Source organism: Plasmodium gonderi (genome assembly GCF_002157705.1).
Source record: "Plasmodium gonderi DNA, contig: Chr14, whole genome shotgun sequence".
Lineage (NCBI taxonomy): Eukaryota > Apicomplexa > Aconoidasida > Haemosporida > Plasmodiidae > Plasmodium > Plasmodium gonderi.
In genome coordinates this window covers 2,862,236-2,889,498 of record NW_021628939.1, presented here as the reverse complement: position 1 = coordinate 2,889,498, position 27,263 = coordinate 2,862,236, and the positions used below count along the sequence as shown (strand labels likewise).

Here is a 27,263-nt window from a genome sequence, read left to right as displayed (position 1 = left end):
AGGAATAAGCTGAATTACAAAAAAGCAAGATAAAGAAGTCATTCTCTAGATAATTTCACGAATACATGAATTTACGTATATATTTGGATACTCAATAATAGCAATCTTTTTCCTTCCTCGTCCTTTTCTGGCATACTTTTTTTTCTACCTGCATCTACTGCTCAGAAATCATTCTTTTCAACAAAAATGCCTCCAAAAAAAGAAAACACTAAAAAATTAGAAAAAGAAAAACAAAAAATTGTGGAAGATAAAACTTTTGGATTGAAAAACAAAAACAAAAGCAAAAGTGTCCAAAGGTACGTAATCAAATTCTTGAGGGTTTCTCATACACACGGCTATATGGTTTACACATGTGTGCATTTGTTCATATACTTATAATTTCTATTTTCACGCGATTTTCCCATACAATGATCAATTGAGCATATGTGTATTTATAGTTATTACACTTTTTTTATATATTCATTTTTGTATTTACACATGTAATGACGTATCAATGGTTATACTTTTTTCCAAACACTATAAAACAGGGTAATAATTTTCTACACTACACATGCATACACATACCCATCCATATACAAACCTACATGTCACAGGTACATCAAAGGAGTTCAACAGCAAGTATTTCAAACAAAAAAAAAGCCAGACGAAAAGAAAAAAGAAGAAAAGGAAAAGGAAAAATTAAATCAACAAAAGTTATTGCTCAATTCTATATATCAAAGTATAAAAAAAAAAAAAAAAAAAAAAAAAAAAATAGATATCTAGAAATTTGTGTGCTTGACTGAATGGAAGATTCCATGTGACGTGATAATTTTGCACTCATTCGTTTGTTCATTCTTTCGTTCTTTCACTTTTTTTTTTTTTTTTTTGTTGTATTTCCCACCTTTTAGAAACCGAGAAAGTAAAAAAAATAAATGACACCGCGTCAACATACGATCCGAAAAAATCTAAGGAATCACAAAAAATAGATATCTACACAGATGTTAGGGATAACAAAAATGACAAGGAAAACGATACAATAGATCAATGGGATATAAATAAGCTAACCGAGGTCATAAATATAAGACATAAAAATGTGAATAAGACGGATATAATTTGTAAGTACTTTTTGAGTGCCGTTGAAAATAAGGTAAGAAAATGGAAGAAGAAAAAGAAAGAACAAGAAAAGTACAAAAAGGGAAAAAATGAAAAAATGCTAAAATGCAAAAATAGTTATAATATATTCAGTTGTACCCGGTCCCATTATACATCTCCAATTATAAACCATGTAAAATAAGCATTTTACATCACAATGAAGAATTGCACCATGCAAATATCAAAACTTTAAACTCATTTTTCATTTTCATCAACTTTCACAGCAATATGGATGGTTTTGGGTATGCCCAAACGGAGGAGATAATTGCAAGTATAAACATTGCTTACCGCAAGGTAGGATATAAATTTTAGAAACATTCAAAAATGTTTAGAATCTGGGGCGTCAAGCCTAGGAAAAAAAAAAGAAAAAAAACATTTCCATTTTAATGGAATTAAAAAAGAAAAAAAAAAAAAAAAAACATGAGATTAGATATAACCTAAAACTATTTGGACATAATTTAACTTTGTTTCCCATTTTTGAAAAATAATTCTGCGCTTCCTAAAAAATATCGTCTTTTTTTTTTTTTTTTTTTTTTTTTCTTACCCTTTCTCCAAAATGCAGGATACGTATTAAAGAAGAACGAGCCAACAGAAAAAGAAAAAGATGATATACCCTTAGAGGATATTATTGAAGAAGAGGTAATGAAAATATTTACTTGGAATAGTATGCAAGAAAAATTTACATATAATTTATTCTCACGTACCAAGTTTTTGTATCTCCAAATATGAAATGAGATTTTAATATTTTGACAACTCAACTATCCCAACATAGAACACACGTAAAAATACCCCAATTTGATTATATCCTTTATATACCATTTTACAGAGGGCTCAATATATAAATAACGGTACTGCTATGACTTTAGAACTATTTAAAAAATGGTTAGCAGAGAGGGAAGAGAAAAATAAGCTTAAGAAAGACGAACAAAAGGATAAATCAGAGAAGAAAGGGAAAACCAACATGCTCTCAGGGAAGGAGTTATTCACCTACGACCCAACGTAAGACATGCATGCCTACCCCCACCCTGCAAATATGCACACACATACACACATATGCACACACATACACACATATGCACACATATACACACATATGCACACATATACACACATATGCACACATATACACACATATGCACACATATACACACATATGCACACATATACACACATATGCACACATATACACACATATATATATATGTATATGTTTTGAATACACGAATAAACATTTTGTGTGTGTCCCCCGTTTATATATGTGTCTTTGTTGAAATGCACTATTTTACCTAAGTGCAGGGTTCAAGCATTATTTCACTACATTATGTGTACGCCTTTTTTTTTTTCCTTTTTTTTTTTTTTTACAGATTATTTGTTGATGATGATAATGCTGCAAACACGAATGAGTATGATGACTTATTTTATGATGATGATGATGTTGAGCAAAAGGAAGATACGCTGGAAAAGAAAAATTACGTTAATGGTGGAGTAGATGAAAATGGTAAGGGGACTTAATCTGCATTTTCAAGCTGGTGTCAATACAAAAATTTAACATATTACCGTGTACACTCCCCCGTAGATCGTGAAAAATACGCATATATTTTATATTTACTCATTAATACACGGATTTTCATCCCATTCATCCTTCTAACTTTTCAGATAAAAGAGAAGATGATGTTCCCATTAACACTGATCTCTTTATTGACGAATTGGTATGTCTTTACTAAACATAAGCAAAGTATTTAAAAAGGTGTAGTTGGAGACAAAAAAAAAACATTCGGCATTTTATATATATTACTACACTCTGGAAGCACAATAATCATCAGCGCTCAAACTTAACACATGAGAATATCCCCACATAAAAATGAATTACTTATAAACATACATATACTTACCTATTATTATGCATATACAATATTGTAAAAGAAATTTGTGGTCACCTATTTTGCTCACCTATTTTGCTCACCTATTTTTCTCATTTTTTTTCCTCTTTTTTCGCATCAGGATGACCTTGATCAATTAGATTAAGCATATGGAATTTGGACAAAGTGAAATGTTTTTTATTATATTATTTTTTTAAATCTCACAAATAGCCTTATGTGTTTAAAAAAAATTTAGTGTTTTAATTTGACGATAACAAAAAAAGAAAAGAAAAAAAATAAAATAAAATTGTTATCTTAAAAACATTTTAAAAAAAAATTTAAATAAAATTGTTACAAATGTGTAACCAATTAATACAAATGTGTACCCAATTAATACAAATGTGTACCCAATTAATACAAATGTGTCACTAATTATTACAAAAATTTTGTTATTTCTTTACCAGCATTTTGCCAATTTTTTTTTTTTTTTTTTTTTTTTTTCAATTAAACAATGAAAAGGTTTCTCTCGTCTTTTTTATTCATCTTTTCATTTCATTTTAAAGAAATATGATAACTTATAGGGGTTTATATCATCCTACAGAAAAAGAAGTAGATACGAACATTTTTTTTTTTTGCCACATATGCTTTTGAGTATGCGCACAAATTTCACATATTTTATGCCTTAAACATGGTGTATTTAAGGGAGATGAAAAAATGCAAATACATTTAAGTAAGAATGATAGTAGTGAAAGAGTACAACATTTAAATAAATATATATAAATGTATGCATATATATATACTTCTATGAAAACAATATAACTTACACTTTTTTCCCTCTTTTTGCGCGGTCGGTCATCTGAGTCACTCGAACTGGACCTAGATATGGAACATTTTCTTTTCTTTTTCTTTTTTTTTTTTGTATGGCTAGAAGATGAGTCACTTGTAAGAATGTCTTCGCTATCAGAACGGGCATCTTTATGTTTATTCTTACTCTTGTGCTTACAATGTTTTTTTTTTTTTTTCTCTCTCTCTCTCAAGCGTGTTTTCCTTTTTTTCGAGTCATCAACTGATGAAATTTCATCACTATCTTCATTACTACTACAAGTATCACTTTTACTTTTATATTTATTTTTATACTCCTTTTTTAATTTTTTTATATATCTCTTTTCCTGTTCCTTTATTTTCTCCTCTCTGTTCCTATTTAGTTCTTCTACATATCTTGCATTTTCATATTCTTCCAATATTTTATTTCCTTCTTGGTTCTTAATTCTGTCTTTCAAATCATCCCATGTTGGTCTGCTATCTCTGTTTATTTTGTCTTGTATCGTTGGCCTGATGGACAAGGTTTTTTTGTAAAATTTTGTACATATCTAATATTTACACACATTAAAAAACTATGCAAAATGAGTTTTAATGTGCAATCTTTATGCCTACAGATGGCCTTGTTTGTCACAACAAAATCACAAAAACAAAGTGTCAATGGCTCAAGGGAAAAAACTAATCTGTGCCATTTTGTGCAACAAACGAATGAGCAAATAAATTGGAGAATAAGCACATGAATGAGCAAATACGGATGTATTATTCTATTTCATTTATTTCCTTCATTGATTAGCTTTTTCATTTTTTCTTTTACCCTGTGTATTTTACCCTCTGTATAGGGGCTATTAACCCCTGGGGTCGAAAGCCTCTTTGTTTTGGCATAAATGTTTTTTTATAATCTCCAAAATGGAAGAAAAAAAAAAAAAAAAAAAAAATGTCCCTTTCTGTACAAATACATGCAATATTCTTAACTGTTTAAAAGTTTAGCTGTTTTTTTTCTTTTTTTCTTGTTTTTTCACTACTTATATTTTTAACGTGCGTTAAAGCGAAGAAGAAATGATGGGCGGAGGGAAGGGTTTCCGTAAAAATAATTTAAAAGTCGACAAAGTGGTGTGTTCCGTGTGCACACTGAATATGTATATTACACACGAGTGAGTTTTGAATAAATATGTAAGTGGGTTTATATTGGGGCTTATATAAGGGATTGATGGCATTGTAACAAAGGTAAATCCAATTATACACAAAAATAAGCACACTTTTTATATACAGAGTGGTGGTACAAACATTTTCGTTAAGCAGTTTTCCAGTCATCTAAAATCCTTCTACCTGTAAAAAACAAACTCAAACGGAAACTCTACCCAAACAGGTTGCTGTACATTAAAGATTTTTGTTTTTATTTTTTTTATTATTCCTGTATATGTAACCTTTAGTTATAACCTTTAACCCCCACACAGATGTACATTATTGGCAACATGTTAATATTTTCTTCATAAAAAATTAAATTAGCATATAAAAATGGGGTTGAAAGCACGGAAAAAAATATGTAGACACGTTCTATATCCTTTTTTTTTTTTTTTTTTTTTTTTTATAATCTCGAATATTTCATAAATGGGAGTATAAATCCTGTGAGATGTTACATATAAATATATATATGCTGGCTGAGATAAAAAAAAAATAAAATCATATAATTGCTGCTAGGTAAGGAGGTTAGAACAAATTGGTATATATATGTGTGTAGTATGTATATATATAATACTTTCACATGTATAAATTGACTTATTTATCCCTCTTTCCACTTATTAAAAATCATGTAAGCATGTGCAATGTGACATTTTTCTGTTGAAGCTTTTTCCATACATACACACTTTTTCAAGGCACATGCGCATTTTAAAATGATAAATTTTTTTTTTTGTATAAAATTAAAAAACATTGCATGCTGATATTATTTTTCACGAGCTCAAAACTGTTTGCTGTATGTATTTGGTCATTTCTTTATATTTGTACTTTTAAAATTTTTTACATACCTTCAAACATACATACACACAAACATACATACGTAAAAACATACTTAACTTATGTTTTATTATCTCCTCTTCATCGATTTTTCTCCTTAAAGCTTGTAAATTTTTGAAATGTAAATTTATTTAACTTATCCCTTAAAAAAGGGTTCAAAATGTAAATAAAAAACAAGTCCTTGGAGTACGACTTATTAGCATTCTGCCTGTACAGTCATACATTGGGCACACATATATATATACATACAAGTATGCATATATGACATATGTGACATAATATATATATATATACATATACGATTTCATACATTTTATGGGCATTTGGTAATCACGTTTATTATTATACATGCATATTTTCGTATATATGTAATAAATTGTACTGTGTTCAGAACTTCTCTTCCCAAACAATAATGCATTACCACCACCCCTCTTCGCACATATATGTAAACCTGTTTACATTAACATGTTTATTGTAAATGTTTTACTTGTACATGTATATATATATATATGTATAACGTACATATGTATACCTATTGATGTACGAATGCATATATTTATATGTATAACGTATATATGTATACCTATTGATGTACGAATGCATATATTTATATGTATAAACACAGCCCTTTGCACAAAAAATCACTTATCTGCACAAAATTAAATCATCAAAAAATCATCCGCAAATCAGCTTTTTACTGTTTTAACCGCTTTACCTTTGCCCATTTTATATTTTTTAAAAAAAAGAAAAAAGAAAAGATTACTTGCTATTTAACAAAATTGCTTTCCTCAGCTACATTTATTTATTATTATTATTTTTTTTTTTCTTATTTTATTTCATTTTTTTTTTGTTTTTATTTTATTTCAGTTTTTTTTTTTTTTATTATTTTTTTTTCCCTTTTTGCAGAAATTTTTGAGGGAAGAGCTTTCTATTAACTTTCATTTGGAGTGCATTTGACCTTGTTTTTACGCAACTTTTTCATTTTGTTTTTATCCGTCCTCTTCCAAACATTCCCTATTATATTATTTTCTCTATCATTTTGCTGCAAACAATGTGTGTATATATATAATACATACATATATGTGTATATTCACGTGTTTAATGTAATTGTACCGTACCCTCACGCTTTTTCCCCAACATGCCCTTTTCGGACGCGTTTGTTTTTATGGAGATCACCATCGCCCTCATTTTTTTTTATATTTAAGCCTAGGTGTTATATGTAGTAAAACCATTCTCTCTTTTCTCACATTCTTTCTCTCCTTCAGTCGCACATTTGTTACACATCGATCGAACTTTTTTTTTTTTTTTTTTTTTTTTTTTAAATTACAATAACATATGTAACATTATGTATACATGTTTTTATCCTTATATATGTGTACGCATAAGAAAAAAATTACATGCATGCAATTATACACGCAAAATAAGTTTACTCCTGCGCATCATAAGATACATCAGTTTTCTTTTCTCACCCCTCAATTCACAAAATGAACGCTGCTGCTATAGAAGTTATTAACAAATTAAAAAAAGAAGATGAAAGCAACAACAAGTGTTTTGATTGTGGAGTTCCAAATCCTGACTGGGTGTCAGTAAACCATGGAGTATTCCTATGCATTAACTGTTCAGGTGTCCATAGAAGTTTGGGAGTACACATAAGCATAGTAAGAAGTATAAAAATGGACATATTCACAGATGAACAATTAAAATATATAGATAAAGGAGGAAATAAAAAATTTCAGACATATTTAGAAAATTATGGAATTAATGATTTTATACCTGAAAGAAAATATAGAACCAAAGCAGCTGAACATTACAGAAAAATTATGAGATCCATCGTTCATAATTCAGACCCACCATCTCCTTTATCTCTCGATGAAGGTAAGGACATAATAAATTTTGGTCAAAATGAAAACATGAATTTTAACGAAAATAACAAAAGTCATCATTATACAGATGATCAGCAGAATTTTATCCCATCACTTAGTACATCCGATATTTTAGAAAATGTCTCAGCTACCTTTTCCAATTTTATTAACAAAGCACAAACTATGACAACCAACACAATAAACAATTTAAATAAAAATGAAATCCTCGAAACAACGAAAGATACACTAATGAATAGTAGTAGTTGGATTACTGAAAAAACAAAAAAAATTGCCGAAAACGTCAGTGATAATCCATGGTGGGAAAAGGGGCAAAGTAAAATAAAAGATGTTACTCAAAATGCAAGTGGGTGGATATCAAGCATCTCTTCAACAGTTTCTAGGACCAACAGCAATTTCTTTTTTGCAAATGAGTTTGGTGTGAACTCTGATAATGCTACTGGAAGTACAAGCACAAATACAAGTGCAAATGCAAGTGTAAATTCGATGAATGTCTCAGCGGGTGCCAACCCTCCCATTAATAGTGGAAATAGCGAAAATAACGAAAATTTTAATAATCGAGCTCCGAACAACAGTTCCGCGTTTATTAGAAGCGACACCAATAGGAGTATTAACCAAAAGTGATTACAAAATCAAGTTTTTGTGCCGTATACACGAAAGAACTCAATATATATATATATATATATATATATATATATATATATAGATCACCCGTCAATCAGAATACATTAAATCGATATTTTTCCATCTGAGGTACGTTCACATATGCATACATTTGTGAGCTCGTTTGCGTGTGTGTCATTTTTACTTAAATATAATATATTTTTCCGTATGTGCACACAGAACTATTTTGTGTGAATCTGCAATTTTCACGTATGCCCCAGCTGTGCCCAAAAATAAGAGAAGGAGCAAAATGGAAAAATAGTATCATTGAGAAGAAAAGGGGAGAAAGATGGGAATATAACGATAACATTTAGTAATCATAAATTATCATTTTTTTTTTTTTTTTTGTATTTATTTGCGAATTCAGCAAGCACTGAAAATTAAGTTCATAACAACAGCAGAAGCAGCAACTAGCACAACAACTAGTAGAACAAAAAAAAAAAAAATAAATAAAGCAATTTGCATGGTAGTTCCATATATGCTACTTTGATATGTAAGAAAAATTAATATTTATTTTTTTTCCTTGCTTTTTTCCCACCTTTTTCGTATTATTCCTTTTGTTAATTTTTAATATTTTTAAAAATATTTTCTATGTTACTATACGAATATTATTTACTTCTTTTATGTATAATAGCATTCCCTTTTTTTTTTTTTTTTTTTATTATCAATTTTACATTTCTAATGATATAAAAGTTACACATATTTGTGCATGCTAAAAAGTGTAAAAATTATATAAATGCGCTTAAAAATTAAGTTCATTAATCTGATATTTCAAAGTGTGGGTTTGACAACATGTTAATGTCATGAAGAAATCTATTTACATTGGGAAAAACATCATTGAGGGAAATGTTTATGAGTCCCTACAGGACGACATACTTTTTTTTTTTTTTTTTCCACCAATTTTTCCTCTCTTCTTTGTTTCAGAATCTGTGCATAAAATTTTTGTGTCATTTTTTTTTTTAAGTATCATTTTTGTAAGATGAACAATTCATATAAATGAGATCATATATGTGTACACTGTATTGTAATGTACCTTACTTTATTTTATTCATTTATTTATTTTTTATGTGCAGACTTACATTTAAATTTTATGAACATTCAACATTTTAATTAAATGACTTATAAAGAGATGTACTGGTAATCCTTTAAGGCACGTATACATTTAACCGAAAGAAAAAAAAAAAAAAAAAAATGGAAGAAAAGGACCGAAGTAAAAATATCCTATTTCAGAAAAAATTGGAATATATTAGCGCACATACAGCACTTATGTGATGGTGAAAACAGGATTCAATAATTATTACTTATGAACAGGTTCCTATACCTCTTGGAAATTTGGAAAATAATGCCACCGTTTTATGAAAAAACCCTTCAATATGTTTAATTTTCAGTCTACTATGTGTCTGTATAATTTTTTTTTTATTTTTTAACATTTTAAAATTCATTTAATAGTAACCATTTTTTTCATCCTATTGAAACTTATTCTCTACAAAAAGAAAAATTTATTCAAATTAGTCCGACATAGTCTTGTTCTATATAATTGATCATAGCTAGCTATAATGACAACATTAAAAAAAAAAAAAAAAAAAAAAAAGAAAAAAGATGTAGTTAATTTTTAGCTAATATGTAACTAACTTTCAAGTAAAAATAAGAGCAAATCTGACAATATACGAGATAAATTCATAAAATAGCTAGAAATAAAAAAAAAAATAAATAAAAATAACCCCAATGTAGATAATATATAACTGAAGTTAAAGTAGAAATAAGAACAAAAACTGATGCAATAAGTGGGAAATAACAAAATAGCTAGAAAAAAAAAAAAAAATACAATAAAAATAATTAAAATAATAAAAATAAAATAAAATAAGTAAAATGCTCGTCAGGGGAAAATAGACAAATCGAACAGAAAATAAGATATATAAAAACGAAAAAAAAAACTCCTGAAGTAGGAATAAATTTTTTTAAAATAGAACAAACAAAATCTTTCGAAAAACTAAAATAAAGGTTAAATTGAAGTAAAACCGTCATTTATTTAGACGAAAGACGAAAACCACATTTTGTTCTCTAATTGTAAAGAAAAGATATTCATATATATATATATAAACATTTTAACCCTACTATATTTGCAACGATTTAATCCTACTATATTTGCAACATTTTAATACTACCATATTTGTAATTTTTTAATCCTACCACATTTATAATATTTTAACCCTACCACATTTGTAACATTTTAACCCTACCACATTTGTAACATTTTAACCCTACCACATTTGTAACATTTTAACCCTACCACTTTGAAACTATTGTAAGCATCCACTAATTTTGAAAAAATGAGAAAATGCAAATTCCTCTTTTTCATCCTGCCGTATTCTCTTTTCTCACTCTTTTGGAACACTGAAAATGTACGTGCTCAGCCACAAAAAAGAGGACACGTAAATGACCTAATAAAACAATTTGAAACTAATGGGAACTTAGACACCTCTCAACACAGTTCAAATAAAAATGAGCCGCTAGCAAGGTATTTTGAGAGGAAGGAACATCCGTTAAGTGGGAGACAAAGAGCTATCTATGAGGATGATGCAGCAGTTACTTCATACAGTTCTGAAAATAGAAAAGCCTTTCCTACGGACAAAAGATCATCTGACATGTATGATTATGCTGGGGGAAGGGGTGGCGACTCTGATGTTTCCTCTGGTGAAGGATACATCTATAGTAATGATTATAGAAATGATTACCAACATTCTGATGGTTCTAATCAAATGAGGCAAAAACATACCCAATTAGAAGGGGAAATGCAAAATAGGTATAGCAACCGAAATAGCTATCCTGATGAGATATCAACATCTCGAATTGATGAAGATGAAAGAATGAAGAAAAAGGACAATATTTACTTAGGTGAAGATTTCGAAACTTTTAATAAAAATCTAGGATTGACCATGGATGACTATATGATCGATTCAGATTATTCAGATAATGGAGATGTTGTTCAGAGTAAGGAATCAAAGGATAATTTTGATGATGGATTTTCCCATTATGGAGATCTCCAATTTATTAAACGAAGAAAGAATCAAGGGATAAACAATAGCGACTTGTTGTCGCGTTCAAGGGTGGATGGAAGGAGACATGCAATATACCATGATAGCGATAGCAATATAGCACTCTCAAGTGAAAATGAAATTCAGGGAAGGCAATATAATAACCCATACAACTATAAACATGATTATACATATGGAATCAATAATCAGAATAGTGAACCATATTATTATACCATCCCTGATAGCAGGAATTATAACGATCGATCTAGTCACTCAATAAATAATGGAAGGTCAATAAATTCCTCAGAAGTATCTCTGGAACCTGGTTATTCCACACCTTTTGATAGTAACAAAAGTATTTACGGTAGTGGAGAAAATATTTATGAATATATTCCCTTAAATGAATATCAGGAAAAACGAAATCCACGAGAAAAAGAACCGAAATACATTTCGTTAGATGATATGGAACATGTAGATCGTAACACATCATTACCAATTAGGAGAGATAAAAAAACCTTTTCATCTTCTCAACAACAAAGAAGTAGTAGTAATGCTGAATCTTCTGACAGATTTAAGAATGGTAAGAAGATTGATATAACAAAAGGAGTACCCAACAGGTACGATAATGTTTCTAAACAAATATATGAACAAAATAAATCTAAAAGTGTAAGAAGAAATTCAGGATCGCTTAGTGCAGTAACCGTGTTTAATACATATCAAGAAAGGATTTTTTTAAATAAACTCCTTAAAAATTCTAGTGGCAGTAATAAATTAAAAAATATGTTTTCAAGAAGTGGTGCAGGTGGCATAGTATCCATAACAGGGGAAATAAAAAAAGCTGCGGAAAAGTGTATAGCCCAAAATAAACATAAATTAACCAGACCTGTCTTAATGCAAAATTTAGCATTTAAAGATTCAAACCTTTTAATGTATTATGAAAATAACGCTTCTTACATTACTTCTAATTGTGCTACTGGCAATGGTAGTGGTAGTAGTAGTAGTAGTATTGCCAATAGTACTGGTAGCGGTACTGATACATGTTTGAAAATAAGGCCTATGGTTTATGAAGATGATGAAAAGATGCTAAATGCACTAAAAATGTTACCTAGCTTATACATTTTGAATATGTATGAATTTATTTTAACGAATTCTAGAATGTGTGGATCGTTCAAAACACTTATAAAAAATAATATAAAGGAGAACAACCTAACAACAACAGATATTGTTTTATCATTATCTAATTTTTATTTCCAAAATGTCGTGAACCCTATCCTAGTTAATCATCTGATGAATTTTCTTAAAACAAAAAATGAAATTCACTTGAATAAATATTACCTCGGGGCTATGCTGTCATTCGTACCTTTTATCAAACCTGCAATGAAAATATATTTTGGGGATAATTATTCTCGTACAAATTTGTATGTTTTAGACAATGAACTAAAAAAAATTTTTACTGAACTTTTAATTGTTTCTCTTCGTTGGACACAAGCATTTCAAGATAAATTTTCTGATGTAAGTAATGAGATACTCATGAAGGTTAATAAAAATCTTACATCTTTTTCTACAAGAAGAGTTGGAAATATGAACGAAAAATTCAAAACCTTAGATTCCATTTTGTTAAACCAAAAAATAAACAATGATCTTATCGCCAATAAAGATGATAAATATAGACAGATAATGAAGTATATCTGGAAGTACATAAATAATATATATTTCATGATGTAGAAGTAGATGGATGTAATAATAAGAAGAGAAGGGTAGAAGATATGGTAGGGGGAGGGGTAGCGATTTTAGTGCTTTTTTTTATGGGGTTTTTCTCTTAAAGGGAGAAAATCATAGCAAAGCACGGAAGCAAAAATGTCGGCTGGGTCGAGTACGTATGTATATGTGTTTATATACCAATATACAAATCTCTTTTCTAGTTTCTTCACTTATGGAATCAAAGCTGCTAACATGGACAAGGTAACCTGTGTATGTGTTTCTACACTCGTAATGCATTGCATGTGAGAGAAGTCGAATGCAATATTCGTTTTTTTCCAGTTTTTTTTTTTTTTTTTTTTTTTGTCATTACCAAGCAGGGTTTTTTATTTTTACTAGGCCTTTCTTTTGTCTTTACCATGCATTTTTTTTTATTTTTTATCAAAAATTTAGACATCTTTATACTACTTTATATGTATTAACAATTGACTGAGTTTATTCAAGCAAGTTTTTTTCTTAAATTAAAAGGGTAAAATTTCAACACAAAAAAAAAAAAAAAAAAAAAAAAAAAAAAATAGTGTAAATTCAGTTTGCATAAAACGAAATAAGTTGACATGATATCAAGCAAATCAAAGTAAAAGAAAATAGAGTATAAGAAAATAAGGGAAACAAATAAAAGTGAAACAAATCAAAGTAAAAAAAATCAAGATAAAAAAAAAATCAAAGTAAGACAAAGTAAAGCAAAACAAAGTACGATAATACAAATTAAAGGAAAATTCTGCATATTTTTTCACAGCAAATCTTCTATCACTTCGGCCGGAAGTTGATCAAGGAGTATCTGCAAAGGAATGACATATGGGAAATTAGGGACACATGAATGTAAATTTCATACATTATGAATGCGTACATCTGGTTATTAGTGTCCATAGGTTGGCCGACTAGTCTCATAAACACATTTCTCTCCTCTTGAAAATCTCACGAGTGCGTGCGTGTGTGTATGAATGTATGTGCAGTATTAAAGCACAAAACGTCGTTTTCTCTCCTTCGCTTTTTCATCTTATCTCACTTACGATTAACTCTTCATGCGGCTTCCTCTTTAAAATTTCCTCACTTAGGTTTTCCTTAAAATATTTTTTATTCTTCAAAATTAGATGAATGATTTTCTTAATATAGTCTTCATTTGTTTTTTCATCTGATGTGTTGTTATTGAAGGAACGTTTAATCTTTTTTAAATAGGTCCTGTTGTTAAGTATTTTCATAGCTTCCTTTAAGTTTATTTTATCTGGCAAGTCATGTTCGTTTTCTTCCAGATGTTTATTTAATGTACTTAAAGCATTTTCAAAAGGGTCCTTATGTTCCATTTTATTTTTATTTATTTGTGTTCCTAGTATATCATCGAAAGGTTGATTCTTATTAAGGAAAAAGTTTTCTTTTTCCATATTTTTCAATCTGTTTATATATTTTCTTGTATTTACATTAATATTACCATATGATGTTTTTGTGTGCTCATTATTTTCCGTTTCTATATTTTTGAATACTTCCCCTCCCCATGTTCCATTTGTTCCATCATTTCCGTATACGCAATTTAGTAAAAAATCTTTAAAGTCATTCCATAATATCAGTAAATTTTTTTCATCTATATTATCTACATGATTCAAGTTTTGTTTCTGTAATATGTCTTTATTTAAATTTAATATTTTCCTCTTGATATTATCCTCAGGTTCCCACAGTCGAATATTTTCCATGGATTTATGAAGCAGATATTTCAATTCGTTCAGTTGTAATGAATTTAAAAAATTTTTAGTTATATTTTTTTTATTTAAAAATTTTCTATTTGCTAATACGAATGATTTAACATCCTCTATGGGCAAATCAAAATCGAATAGATAGTATCTAACGAATGGGTAATTATCAAATTTTTCATTCCTTCTTTCACAAATGCATATTTGTATTAGACGACTTTTTAAGCTTTCCATGGATGTGTCTATTGGAAGAAGAAACCCTTTCTTGTATATTTCTTTTTTGAGTTCATCTGATGACATTTCTGAGAGGTACGAAAAGTCAAGAGTCTCGCTATCATCCGTGTTTATAATGGAGTCTAGTTCAGTCTCTTTCTTCTCATCCACATTTGGATGAATCTCCTTGTTTGTGCAACTTCCCGTTTCGGCATCACTTTGGTGTTTTTCTTCCTGTTCTTCATCTTCTTCTTCTTCGCCTTCTTTCTCTTCCTTTTTATTGCTCTCTACGGAGTTTTCAAAATTTCCCAACCTCAAAGACCCTACAGAAAAGCCACTTAAACATTCTTTCTCCTCCATTTTTTTTTCACTAAAATCCATGAATTCCTCCATTCCTTCTAAGCTTTTCCGTATCCCATCCACCTCCTTCGACTTTGTGTCGACCGCATAAAAATCATTTACATCAGATTTTATTCCAAACATTTTTGAATAATATAGGGATTCCTCTTTCCTAATATCATTCTTCCATTTTGATCTGTCACTTAAATTTTCAAAACATTTCCCAGATACACTTTCGTTATTAATATTTTCCTCCTTGTGAAGAATTCCCTTATTGCTCGGTAGAACTTCTTTATAATTATGAACATGAGTCTTTTCTGAGATCTTTCCATCCGATTCCTGTATTTGTTCCTTTGGGAGGAATTTTTTTGAAACCTTTCGACTGTTTTTATTCTCTCTAAAAATGTCGTAAAGAACACTCTTCACTTCATTTTTATAATCGTCCATCACGTTTTTTTCTATTTTCTTATTTCTGTTGCTTTCGATTGGTTCATGCAGATCATAGTGTTTGTCTTCCATTTTCTCTGCATCTGCAGAGTGCGTCAAATGTGTCAAATTTTTCACATTTTCAGCATCTGTCTCGTTTGCAGAACCTATCGTTATATCTTCGCTTTTCTCATCGTTCCCTTCAACATCACGCACCCCAAGATTAAAAATTTCATCAAAATTATCGACATCGTCATAAAGACTACTTTCGTCTAAATATTTTTTTCTTTTTTTCTTTTTTCCCTTCTTTTTCGTTTTGTTTTCCCCTTTTCCTCCTCCCTTTGGACTATTTTTTTCATTTGCAGAGATTTCAGAAAATTGTGATTCTTCCATACCACTGTTCAATCTACTTAATGCTTCATGTACCCGACATTTATACCATTTTTTCTGTACATAATTATATTCATTGTTTCTATTTTTCATTAGGTAAATTTTGTTAGATCTATTGTTGTGTTTTCTTTTATGCTTCACATTGGTTTGTTCAGTCGATAATATGTTTTCCCTCACCACAAAACTTTCATCCATTTTATTATTCTCTTCATTGGAATTCCCATTTTGCATGTTAACCTCTTTATGATTCACTTTTATAATATTTTTCCTATCTGCTGCTCCACCCCTTGGTTCTTCTTCCCCATTTGGGTGCTGCTTTCCAAACTGTACAAACTCTGGAATAGACGTTTCGCTTGCTTTAAAACTGTTTGAATTCATGCTCATAAAATTATCGTTATATATTTTGATTTTGTCTTCAAGGGTCTTCTTTTTTAACTTCATTTTTTGGAACCATTCAATTTTCTCTTCTGTTATGGAGGAATCAAAAGTGAGATTAAAAAAAATCAAGTTATTTTTTCCACTCGAATTGTTAGAAGCACTTGTGGCTATTTCCCTTTTTATAATTTTATCCACATATACAATAATGTTCATATTTTTTTGTAATATTAATTCTTTCTTTTCTTGTTCATGTAAGGGATCTGTGGGGAGTCCAATATTTATAGTTAATTTATTTTTATGCAAAAGTGCCAAAAGTTTTATAAATCTGTTATTTCCCATTTTTATGTACACATCACAATCAACAAAAACGCCATAAGTATGAACAGAAGTTATTCTTCCTTTTAACTTTTTCCCAGTATATATACTTTTCAGTAAAATTCCTTTTTTGTTAATCTTTTCTCTTAGATATATTGTATCCTCATCATTGTCTAAATGGTGATCCGAGAAAGAGTGATATTGGAATTCTTCATCTGAATAAGAATTGCTATTGTACAATGAGCTAGAATTATAAACACTTCCAACAGAGTTATCACCCCCGTCCAGACTACTAGAAACGACAACATTTTTGATAGGAATATAATTTTTATATGATGGTGGATTTTTATATCCTATGTTGAAATATTCCTCATAATGTTCTTCATTAATGTTATAAAGTTGTATATATCTGTGCATTAAAAATTTAAAATTTTTATTTTTTAATGCCAAAATTTTTTGTTCTTTATTTAAAAATCTTACAATAACATCCCCAAAAAAGTTCCCTTTTTTGTCTTTGATGAAGATTATATATTTATCTACAATTTTGTATGGCTTAAAAAAATCCTTAATTTTAGAACTATCAACATGAAATGGTAATCCTTTACACAATATCAAACAGTTGTAACTTTCAGACGATTTTTCATCTAGTGGTAATGGTAATACACTATGTTCTGCTAACCCTTCACTGTCATTGTTAGTTCCTATAGATTTTATATTTTCTTTTAATATTTCCTTATTAATGTCATCAATTAGAGATTTGTGTATGTTTTTTTTTTTAACAAATTTTGGATTTCTTAATCTCACATTTTTTTCATTAAATCTTAACCTTCTTTTTATATCTTTTACAGTGTTCCTTTTAGGGGGTGTAAAAGAATACCTCTTTTTGCCTTTCAGTAAAATGTTATTTTCATTCATCTCGCTTTTGTATTCATCTGTGTTCTTCCAACTTTTTATACTTTTTCCTCTTTTGAACTTTTTCAATATTCCATATATCTTATAACAATTCACTGTGCTTTTTTTTGGGAAAGAAAAAAGCACTGATGTGATAACAACAATGAGAAATATTCTCATATAGAAGATCTTACTCATGTATACTTCTTTGAGTAAACTACTACGGGAAAACTGCTGGAGGCATTTCCCTCATTAATTACACACATGTGTGCACTCAGCCTTATATAGCTTTCAAAAAGCTTCTCATTCCTTTGTTCCTTTTTTGTACTTCTATTCGTGTTTGTGCTTCTATTTGTGTCTCTTACACTTTTTGTTTTAATTTGTAATGTGCTTCTAGGTGAAACTGTTGGAAAAGATAACTCCATGAGTAATTCCCATTTTTAATAAATGAAAATATAAAAAAATAAAAGGGGCTAAATGAAGGGAAAGAGATAAAATAAATTAAAACTCCTCTTTCCTAACTTCCAATAAAATTTGAAAAAAAAAAAAAAAAAAAAATCAAGCCCTCAGTTATCTCTTAAAAGTATGTAACTTATGCTATACAATCCCCACTCTGCAATTTTTTTTTTTTTTTTTTTTTTGACGCGTATAATTTAAAAATTTACCCCTTTTAACTTTACCATAAATTTTCATAAACCAAATTATGTCGAATGTTGAAATGAATGTTTAACACTTTAGCCCTTGATACTATTTTGTAGTGTACGGGCCTATATAAACGATTTCAATAGATATTCATATACTTATATATAATTACACGTTTTTGCAACATATTTTCATGTGTTCCTTAAAGTAGTCATATATATGGCATCTCATATATATTTAAGAGAGTTCAACAGGAACATAGAATTATTAGGGGAATAATTTTAGAACAATAATACTAATAATGTTGAATGTACATAATGAGGGTGTGAGTGTAGAGAAAATAATTGCATACAAAAGTGATCATACAGAAGTGAGCATAAGAAAGAGTACATATGAATAGCCAAATACCATTATCTGTAATGCATTTTCCTCCCCCAATGAAGCATGAAAAAATGTTAAGTCTTTTATATCCGAACGACTGAAACGTTAGTTGTGTATATATGTGGATAGGTGTAACTACCAATAACATCCCACTTGCCACATTATTGGATAAAAGACATTGCTTAATGGATTTTTTCCCCATTTCATTGTAAAATTAAAACGTGATTGCATTTTTTTCTTTTTTTTTTTTCACGAATCATATTAAGACATAAAAGGTGGCTTTTTAAAACGATTCAATTGATGCAGTGCAAGGTAAGATTTATATATATATATATACACAAATATATATAAATATGCGCACGTAGCAAACTCCCATTCCACAATTTGTAACTCCCTCTGTCCTAAAAAAGTTTGAAGCAAGGGACATTTTCATAAGTATGCGAAAGAATATAGCGTAAAAAAAAAGATAGTTAATCACAGAAGAAATCAAAAATAAGGCAAAAATTGATGTTTTAATTACTTGTTCTTAAATAAAAAAAAGGCAAACCTGTATATATGTATGCCTACTTATGTATGTCTATATATGCATGTCTGTCTATGCATGTCTGTCTATGCATGTCTGTCTATGCATGTCTATCTATGCATGCCTATCTATGCATATCTATCTATGCATGTCTATCTATGCATGTCTATCTATGCATGTCTATCTATGCTTGTCTACATATGCATGTCTACATATGTATGCCTGCAAATGAGTTAAGTACACGGGTTGCAACCTTTTCTGTATATAAAAATTTACTCCAAATAACACCATATATATAGGTACATAAATCTTTTTAATTGCTATGTAAATTGCTATTATAATAAAAAAAAAAAAAAAAGTACATGCCTGTAAAAATACTACTTTTGGCGTAAATCTAAAAAGATCCTAAAAATTTTATCGAAAATATAAATTGTTTACAATTTTTTGAAAAACCTTGCGAACATGTGAAAGGGGTAAAAAATCTAACACCTGGCATAATTGTGCACAATATGCACATTTAATTTATAATAAATATAATAAATCTTTTTAACGATATTCATTTTTTCATAAGGCCATTTTTTTCCCCTCCCATGTTTTAAAAGTCGTCCAATAAGCGAATATAATATTCTATTAAAACGATTAAAATGAAAATGTGCTATAGAGGAAGGAGCCTTATGGTGGATTGGGTTAGAAAATCCTTATACTTTTCTCTTAAATTTAAAAGATGAGTGAAAGAAACGCAAATAAGAAATAAACATCCTTTTTTCTTTTATAAACAATTTTATTAAATTCATTGTTAAAAAACGTGTAGAGAGAATATACATATTTTGCTAATGATAAAATTCTTTAAATATATATGAAAAAAAAAAAAAAAAAAACATTTACGTAGAAAAACTTTTTTCTTCTTATACATCCTGCTAAATATATATATATATATATATATAAACTACAGCAGATCTACATTTATTGAGAGCTTAATTTTCCTCCATAGAACTGCACAAATAGCAAATATATAATTTATTATCATACACACACACAACTTTAACTACCTAACTATATTAACCGAACTTTTTTGCCCCTTTTACTTTTACATACTTCTAAAAAAACGTTAACTTTTATAAAAAAATACAAATTATTATACATAATTTCGCAAAAAAACAAAAAGCTTATATTAATGAGATTTAAAAATAGTGGAAATTCATAAGGTATACATATATATATATATATAAAGATAATTTATTTTACGAATCTGTTTAATACAAAAAAAAGAACATATTTGATGATCATGGTAAAATTATAAAATTTGCCTCCTTTAATTTCTACGTTATATATAAAACCTAACTACTATTTAATTTTCTGCCTCTCAAAAATGGCAATTGGGGGTGCAGGAAATAATTTTTCCTTTTTACGTAAAAAAATAGCATATATATATACATATTAATATTATTTCCTTAAAACCTTGATGGGACGTATGAAGAGAAAAGGCGTAATAAAAATGAACAATTAAAAACATATTATTTACATAAAATTATACAAAACAGTACTAACTTTTGTCATAATGACAATTATTTCTTATCCTTTTTTTTTTATTCCATTTACTTATAAAAAAAGCCTGACAGATAGGGACTTCCTCAAAAAAGAATTCAGTAAATTATTATATATATATATATATATATATATATATATATATATATATATATATATATATATATATATGCATATATCCTTATTGGCTATCAAATATTTGCCGGAAAAAAAAAAGGAAATGGAAAAATAATGGAACTATGAATTGGTGTGCTAAAAATCCAATAATTATTTTTTTTTTTTTTCTTTTTTTTCCCGCATTGTGGTAATTAATTTTTAAGCATTTCGATTAAGTTCAGCTGGCGACAAGCTCTTGAATTTTTCAGAGAATAAAAGAAGAATCTATTATTCACCAAAATTTATCATCTATTTTTCGGATTCCTAACAATTTCGTTAGATCTTGAAAGAAATCGAAATATTTTCATTTTTTGAGCCGCGCCTTTTCATCATCACTTTTGATAATCTGTTTATTTATAACAATAAAACATCACAAATACTATAGCAATGATCTTGACTAAGTATTCGTCGACAAAATTTTATCCTTCTTTTAAAATTTCATTAGGTATTATTTTCAACTCTCAATGTGTACCTCTCATAAAATATGCACAACATATTTAACCATAATTATAAACATGAAAATTGGGGAAATGGAAAAGGGGAGGGGGGAGGGGGGGAAAAAAAAGTTACGACATCCTGAAAAAAAATAATTTTCATTTTTCTGTCATGATAAATACTTTTTATATTAACTTAATTCTTCTATGTTATCTCGTAAAAATTTTTTACAAAAGTTTTAATTCATGGGATTGTAGGGATGTTCATGTTTCTGGATGCAAACTCTTATTTACATATATTTTTATATTCTCTATGTAGCAAACTGATCAAGATAGATATAATAAAAGTATATAAAAGATAGCTATATCTTTTTCCGATTATCAAGTTTCAGTCAGTGAAGAAGCTGATCATTTTACTTTTGTTCATATTATTTATTTTCATATCTTTATTCTTAAATAGACTACTTTTTATGGTTAATCATTTGATGGTAGATAAAGGAACATGGGAGGGCAACTCGCTGATTTTTGTTTCCTCCTATTTTTCCCTTAAGAAATAAAAGAAAACATATGTATACACATATACATATATATAATTTTCTACAGGGTGATAAAACTCATAAGCATTATTAAACTACACACCTATATCGAATAAAAAGGTTCAACATGTAAAATTGGGTTATAAAATATGGGACCAAAAGGTATTTAAGTGACTATACACATATTCTGAATCATCATATAGGTTGCTTTAAAACGTTTCCTTCATTAAGGGGTTGTTATATTATTAAAGTTTTTTCCTATTCATGAGTGTTTGTCTTATGCTTTTTTTTCGCAATCTCCTGTCACTTTTAAAGTGTTTTAATAACTTTATTCCATTAGATGGGCGTGTTATACTTTATGTTCGACATTTTCTGACATTCATTTTTTATAAGAATAGAACTGAAACCCCATATCTTTAAGCGACCTTTCACAGCTGCGCAATCCTAGTATTTTTTTATATGCAATAAACACATTGTATGCACTGGTAATATTAACAATTTTGAGAAATAGTGCAAAAAATGAAAACAAACAGGATATACAAATATTTTGTTGTATTTTTTTCATACACTCCTACATTTTTTTTCTACCGTTTTCTACCTTTTTCTATCTTTTTCTTTATTTCTATCTTTTCTTTTCTTTTTTTTTTGATGCTTTAATTTGTATCCCTTTAAAACTGTGTAAATTTTTTGAACAATTGATTTCATAAAAATTTACGATTTTTTCCTCCCCTTAGAAGTTGTGTACACGATATTTTTGCTTAAGTTCTTAAAAAAAAGTAGTGTTTTTTTTTGGTGTATAAAACAAATAGCCCAGTTATGTTCAAATATTGCTAACATTATTTTATTTATTTTGTTTACTTATTTTTTTTTTTTTTTTGTAATAATTATTCTTTGCTTGTTAAACGCTTTTTTTTTTTTTTTTTTTCTCCTTATATTTCAAATTTTCGACCTATTGTATTCACCTCAACACTTTCAACTGTTCGTAGAAAAGTATGATTAACGTGCCACAGTTATCAAAATAAAATTAAAAAAAAAAAAAAAGAAGAGAGAGATAATAAAAATACATATGAACATGTACACATATGGATGCATCATTTTTACTTGCTTTTTGTCACATTTATACACATCCCGAGAAGGTAAAAAATTGGAATTTTCCCACCAGAACTCGATAGACGACATGTAAGAAATGAATGGCGAATAGAGAACACAGAATAGAGGGGAACAAAGAAGGAAAAAAAAAATAAAATAACTAAGAGTACAACAAATTATATAGCTCAAAATAGGACTATGAAAAAGGGTGAAGTGTAGATAAAAATAAATGATTGACAGAGTAACACATTTTTAGAGAAATTCCAAAAATAAAATATAAGATATGTAAGATATATAAAATATAAAACATAAAGCATATACTTGACATCACTCCCCACGCATTATTGCAGCATGTCTAGTTTTTTTACATGGATCTGCATCAATTAGTCGCACCCGATAAGTAACACATTTGATTAGTTACAAAAAATGAGCTAGATCGTTTTTTTGAATTTTCAATTTCGTAAAATAAATAAATAAAATAAAATAAAATAAAATAAAAGTAAAAAATAGAAATGAAAAATAGAAATAAAAATAAAAAATAGAAATAGAAATAGGAATAACAAATAGGAATAGAAATAAAAGGACATATCAGAACACATTACTTGTGCCAAGCCAAGATAAGAACGGAAAAAGGGGCCGACAGGACACAAAAGAGGGCACTCCATACCCTACCACTGAACTGGGTGCAGAATAAAGGAAAAATATAATTAAAACAAAATAATATAAGAGATTAAGAGCAAAGCGTGTCGAAACAGAGAAGCATAATCTATTAGAGGAAAAAAAACAAAAAAAGAAAAAAAAAATGGTGATAACACGGAAAAATATCGAAAATATGGAGATTTACGATTATATGAAAGAGCTGAATGAAAGAATATGGGGATATTTGTTTGAAGATTCGCTAGCACATGAGTCAATATTGCAATCATTAAACGAATTAGAACAAGTTATAATATCCAGATTATTATTCATACAACAAGTGGTGTCTGAAAGAGCAATGAGATTATGGATAAATCCAAGTTCCTTAAAAAAATTAAGTGAATGCATTAAAAATTTGGTAGAAGCTAAGATATTAGTAGAAAGTGAAACAAAGAAGGATAATTACAACCAATATAAAATAAATGATAAATTTAGACTTACAATGTTAAACAAAATTTATAAAAATAATGAAAATAAAATTTATATATTTAATAATAATATTAAGGAACAAACAGAAAAAGAAAAAAAATTATATGAAAAAAATTTATACCCTACTAAAGAAGAAATATCAAATTATGCTCATACCAAATGGAATAATTTGTTACATTTTATAGCTTCTCCAAAATTTAATTATATGAATAATTACAACGTATACAATAATACCAATTCAATGGAGAAAAAACATGCTCATTATTCTCAACATACTAACTTGTCTAATTACTCAAATGATGACATGAATAGAAGTACAAATTTAGATACATATTCATACTACAATAATTCCACAAAAATGAAAAGTAAACAAAATTATACAGATGATGAGGTATATATACCCAGTGAATATGATCTACATAATGAAACATATTACAAAACTGGTAAATACAAAGATAAGCAATATGGGACACATTACTATGCCATGGGTAAGCAGGAGGATGACTATGATGAGGAGAGAACCCCTGATGATTACAATAAATCAAATAATGAATATTATAATATGGAAGGAAAAGAACAGAATACACGAGAAGAATGCAACAACAGTGAAAGCGAAGAGATGAAATACAGTCATTACAACCATTACCACGAACAGAAAGGTTACAATTACCATGAGGATTCATTATCAGGAATGAAAATTGGAAATACAAACAATCCAAATAACCAAGCACTGTCAAATCAGTATGATTTTCTTAGTATGGGGAAGAAAAGGAAGAGGAAGAAGCAGAAGGGAGTTTATGCATCTAAGCAAAATGATCTTTATTATAAGGGTCTACAATATATGGAAAATAGATATATGGAAGAAGAGAATAATGAAAATCCTTTTTTTTTATCAAACGGAAAAAAAGACATTTTTTCTCCCTACACAGCATGTACCAGCCTGATTGAAGTTTTGAAGAGAAAAAATTTCATACTAGAAGATGATGTAAATAGTAATAAAGTAATAAACATGAGTAGAGAAGCTTTTTCTTGGTTTCTGAAAGATATTAGGAGTAGAATCATATCACTAGTTATTGAATATTTGCTTATAATAGATGATGGTTATGTTACAAATATAGCCCAGGAATTTTATGCAAAGTATAAGAAGAAGAAAAAGAATAACAATAATGTGGACACAGGAAACGGTAGCATCCGTAATGCTACTATCAGCACCCTCGAAAGTAATCAGATAAATGAAAAAAGTTATATCAACAATGTCAGCAGTTGCACTATTTATGGAAATGATAACAATAACGGAAGTGATAGAATTTACAATGATCATATGAACTCGTCATATAAAGAAAAGGGGGAAAATGGTTCCGGCTCAGGCTTAGGCTCAAATTCTTGTTATGTAACAGAAGAAAAAAAAGACTCAAATAAGTCTGAAATATATGTTAAGGAAACTTTATTGTTAATTTTATCCATTGGTCAATGTAATATTAACCATCCCATATACCTAGATAATCTAACAACAGCTCAGAAAGAATTTGTAAATTTTGGTATCCACATTGGCCTTTTTTTTAAACGTAATGAGGGTTATATATTTGTAACTCCATATGCTTTATTACTAACAATAAATAACATGAATGTGCAGAATTACATGACCATACTCAACAACTTATCAGTTGAAGGACTGTCAGAGAACGTTTATAATGTATACAATAACACGTTTAATCAACATAACATTTATAATCAGAATGACGTTTATAATCAACATGACGATAACAGGGGCCCTAGCAGCAGCATAGAGATTGATAAAAATGGACATAATGAAGAAATGAAAAAATTAAGTGAAAAGTATTTTCACCATTACTCACTTCTACAAGAAGAGAAAATACAAGAGAAAGAGAAAAAAATAATCACCAGAAATGATAGTCATAATGATGTAAATAAGAACAAAATATCATACGAATTAACAAATCAAAATTTATATTCTGATAAAAAACTTAATGGATATAATAACCTCGAAATAGGGCTAATTGTACAAAGTAATTTTAAAGTTTATTTATACACAAATTCAATATTAAAAATAAATATTTTAAGCCATTTATGTGAATTACAAGCTAGAACACCCAATATGGTTGTTGGTATATTAACAAGAAGAAGTGTTTTAAATGCATACAATTCAGACATAACTGCAAACCAAATCATCAAATTCTTAGAATCATATGGGCATCCAGGGAGAAACAATTTTAAAAGCACCATTCCTATTAATGTTATTACGCAACTCAGGTTATGGGAATCTGAAAGACATAGATTAACACTTGAAGATGCTATCCTTTTCAAATCATTTGAAAAAGAATTTCTTCCTCAACTTTATCAACAAATTGTGGTCTGGGCTAATAGCAAAAATTATTTATTGCATTATACACCTTGGCCAAAAAATAGTAACTCCCCAGAATTTGACACATGGATGAAATCAGAAAAGTATCTTTGTTGTACTTATGAATCCAAAAATGAAATCATTGATAAAATTAAGGAAATTCGAGAAAAGCTGATGAAGAAGAGGCAAAACGTATAGGAGGTTTCTGAGGGGTATCAAAAAAAAAAAAAAAAAAAAAAGAAAAACGAACCAAATCAGCTATGGCAGGTTAGGATTGATCCATGGCTCGGAAAAATAAAACATTATGTTACATACTTCGTTTTAAAAAGGAAGAGGAACCCCTTTGTCCTATACACCATTTTAAAATATTCCAACAAAGGAAGATTGGGAAGGGGGAAATGAGACTCCATTTTATTAGAATTCTAATACGTTATGGAAATCAAATTTATGCGTAAAGAAAAATAGTGTGAGGTGTCATAATCCGTTTTAATTATAACAATGTAGTCATCCTTTTGTTTGGTGCAGATATCAAAATAAAATATCTTTTATGCTTTATACATTGTTATGTTTAGCAGGGAGTTATTTGTCCATTATGAGATTTATTTAGGTTTTTTTTTTTTTTGCCCTCACCACCTTCTAACACTTTGCACTAATACTATATGCATTAAATTCTTACTA

The 27,263-nt window shown here is 28.7% G+C and overlaps 6 protein-coding genes across 6 annotated transcripts; 4 read left to right on the top strand and 2 right to left on the bottom strand.

Moving 5' to 3' along the window:
* Nucleotides 1-186: 186 nt before the first annotated feature.
* Nucleotides 187-3,156, top strand: PGO_146090 (hypothetical protein, conserved; the record flags this gene model as incomplete). The annotated part of the gene is made up of 9 exons (XM_028690599.1): nt 187-296; nt 594-718; nt 888-1,126; nt 1,356-1,425; nt 1,694-1,770; nt 1,958-2,130; nt 2,496-2,629; nt 2,788-2,840; nt 3,133-3,156. The coding sequence occupies 9 exons, from the start codon at nt 187-189 to the stop codon at nt 3,154-3,156; spliced, it is 1,005 nt and encodes a 334-aa protein (XP_028546400.1).
* A 381-nt stretch (nt 3,157-3,537) lies between these two features.
* PGO_146080 (hypothetical protein, conserved) lies at nt 3,538-4,691 on the bottom strand (the record flags this gene model as incomplete). The annotated part of the gene is made up of 3 exons (XM_028690598.1): nt 3,538-3,585; nt 3,815-4,322; nt 4,624-4,691. 3 exons carry the CDS (start codon nt 4,689-4,691, stop codon nt 3,538-3,540), a joined length of 624 nt encoding a protein of 207 aa, XP_028546399.1.
* Nucleotides 4,692-7,306: 2,615 nt separating this feature from the next.
* PGO_146070 (GTP-ase activating protein for Arf containing protein) lies at nt 7,307-8,326 on the top strand (the record flags this gene model as incomplete). Its single annotated transcript, XM_028690597.1, has 1 exon — nt 7,307-8,326. One exon carries the CDS (start codon nt 7,307-7,309, stop codon nt 8,324-8,326), a length of 1,020 nt encoding a protein of 339 aa, XP_028546398.1.
* Nucleotides 8,327-10,695: 2,369 nt separating this feature from the next.
* On the top strand, nt 10,696-13,125 carry PGO_146060 (hypothetical protein, conserved; the record flags this gene model as incomplete). The annotated part of the gene is made up of 1 exon (XM_028690596.1): nt 10,696-13,125. One exon carries the CDS (start codon nt 10,696-10,698, stop codon nt 13,123-13,125), a length of 2,430 nt encoding a protein of 809 aa, XP_028546397.1.
* Nucleotides 13,126-13,888: 763 nt separating this feature from the next.
* On the bottom strand, nt 13,889-17,972 carry PGO_146050 (hypothetical protein, conserved; the record flags this gene model as incomplete). The annotated part of the gene is made up of 2 exons (XM_028690595.1): nt 13,889-13,936; nt 14,169-17,972. The coding sequence occupies 2 exons, from the start codon at nt 17,970-17,972 to the stop codon at nt 13,889-13,891; spliced, it is 3,852 nt and encodes a 1,283-aa protein (XP_028546396.1).
* Nucleotides 17,973-23,900: 5,928 nt separating this feature from the next.
* PGO_146040 (hypothetical protein, conserved) lies at nt 23,901-26,783 on the top strand (the record flags this gene model as incomplete). Its single annotated transcript, XM_028690594.1, has 1 exon — nt 23,901-26,783. One exon carries the CDS (start codon nt 23,901-23,903, stop codon nt 26,781-26,783), a length of 2,883 nt encoding a protein of 960 aa, XP_028546395.1.
* Between the last annotated feature and the right edge of the window lie 480 nt (nt 26,784-27,263).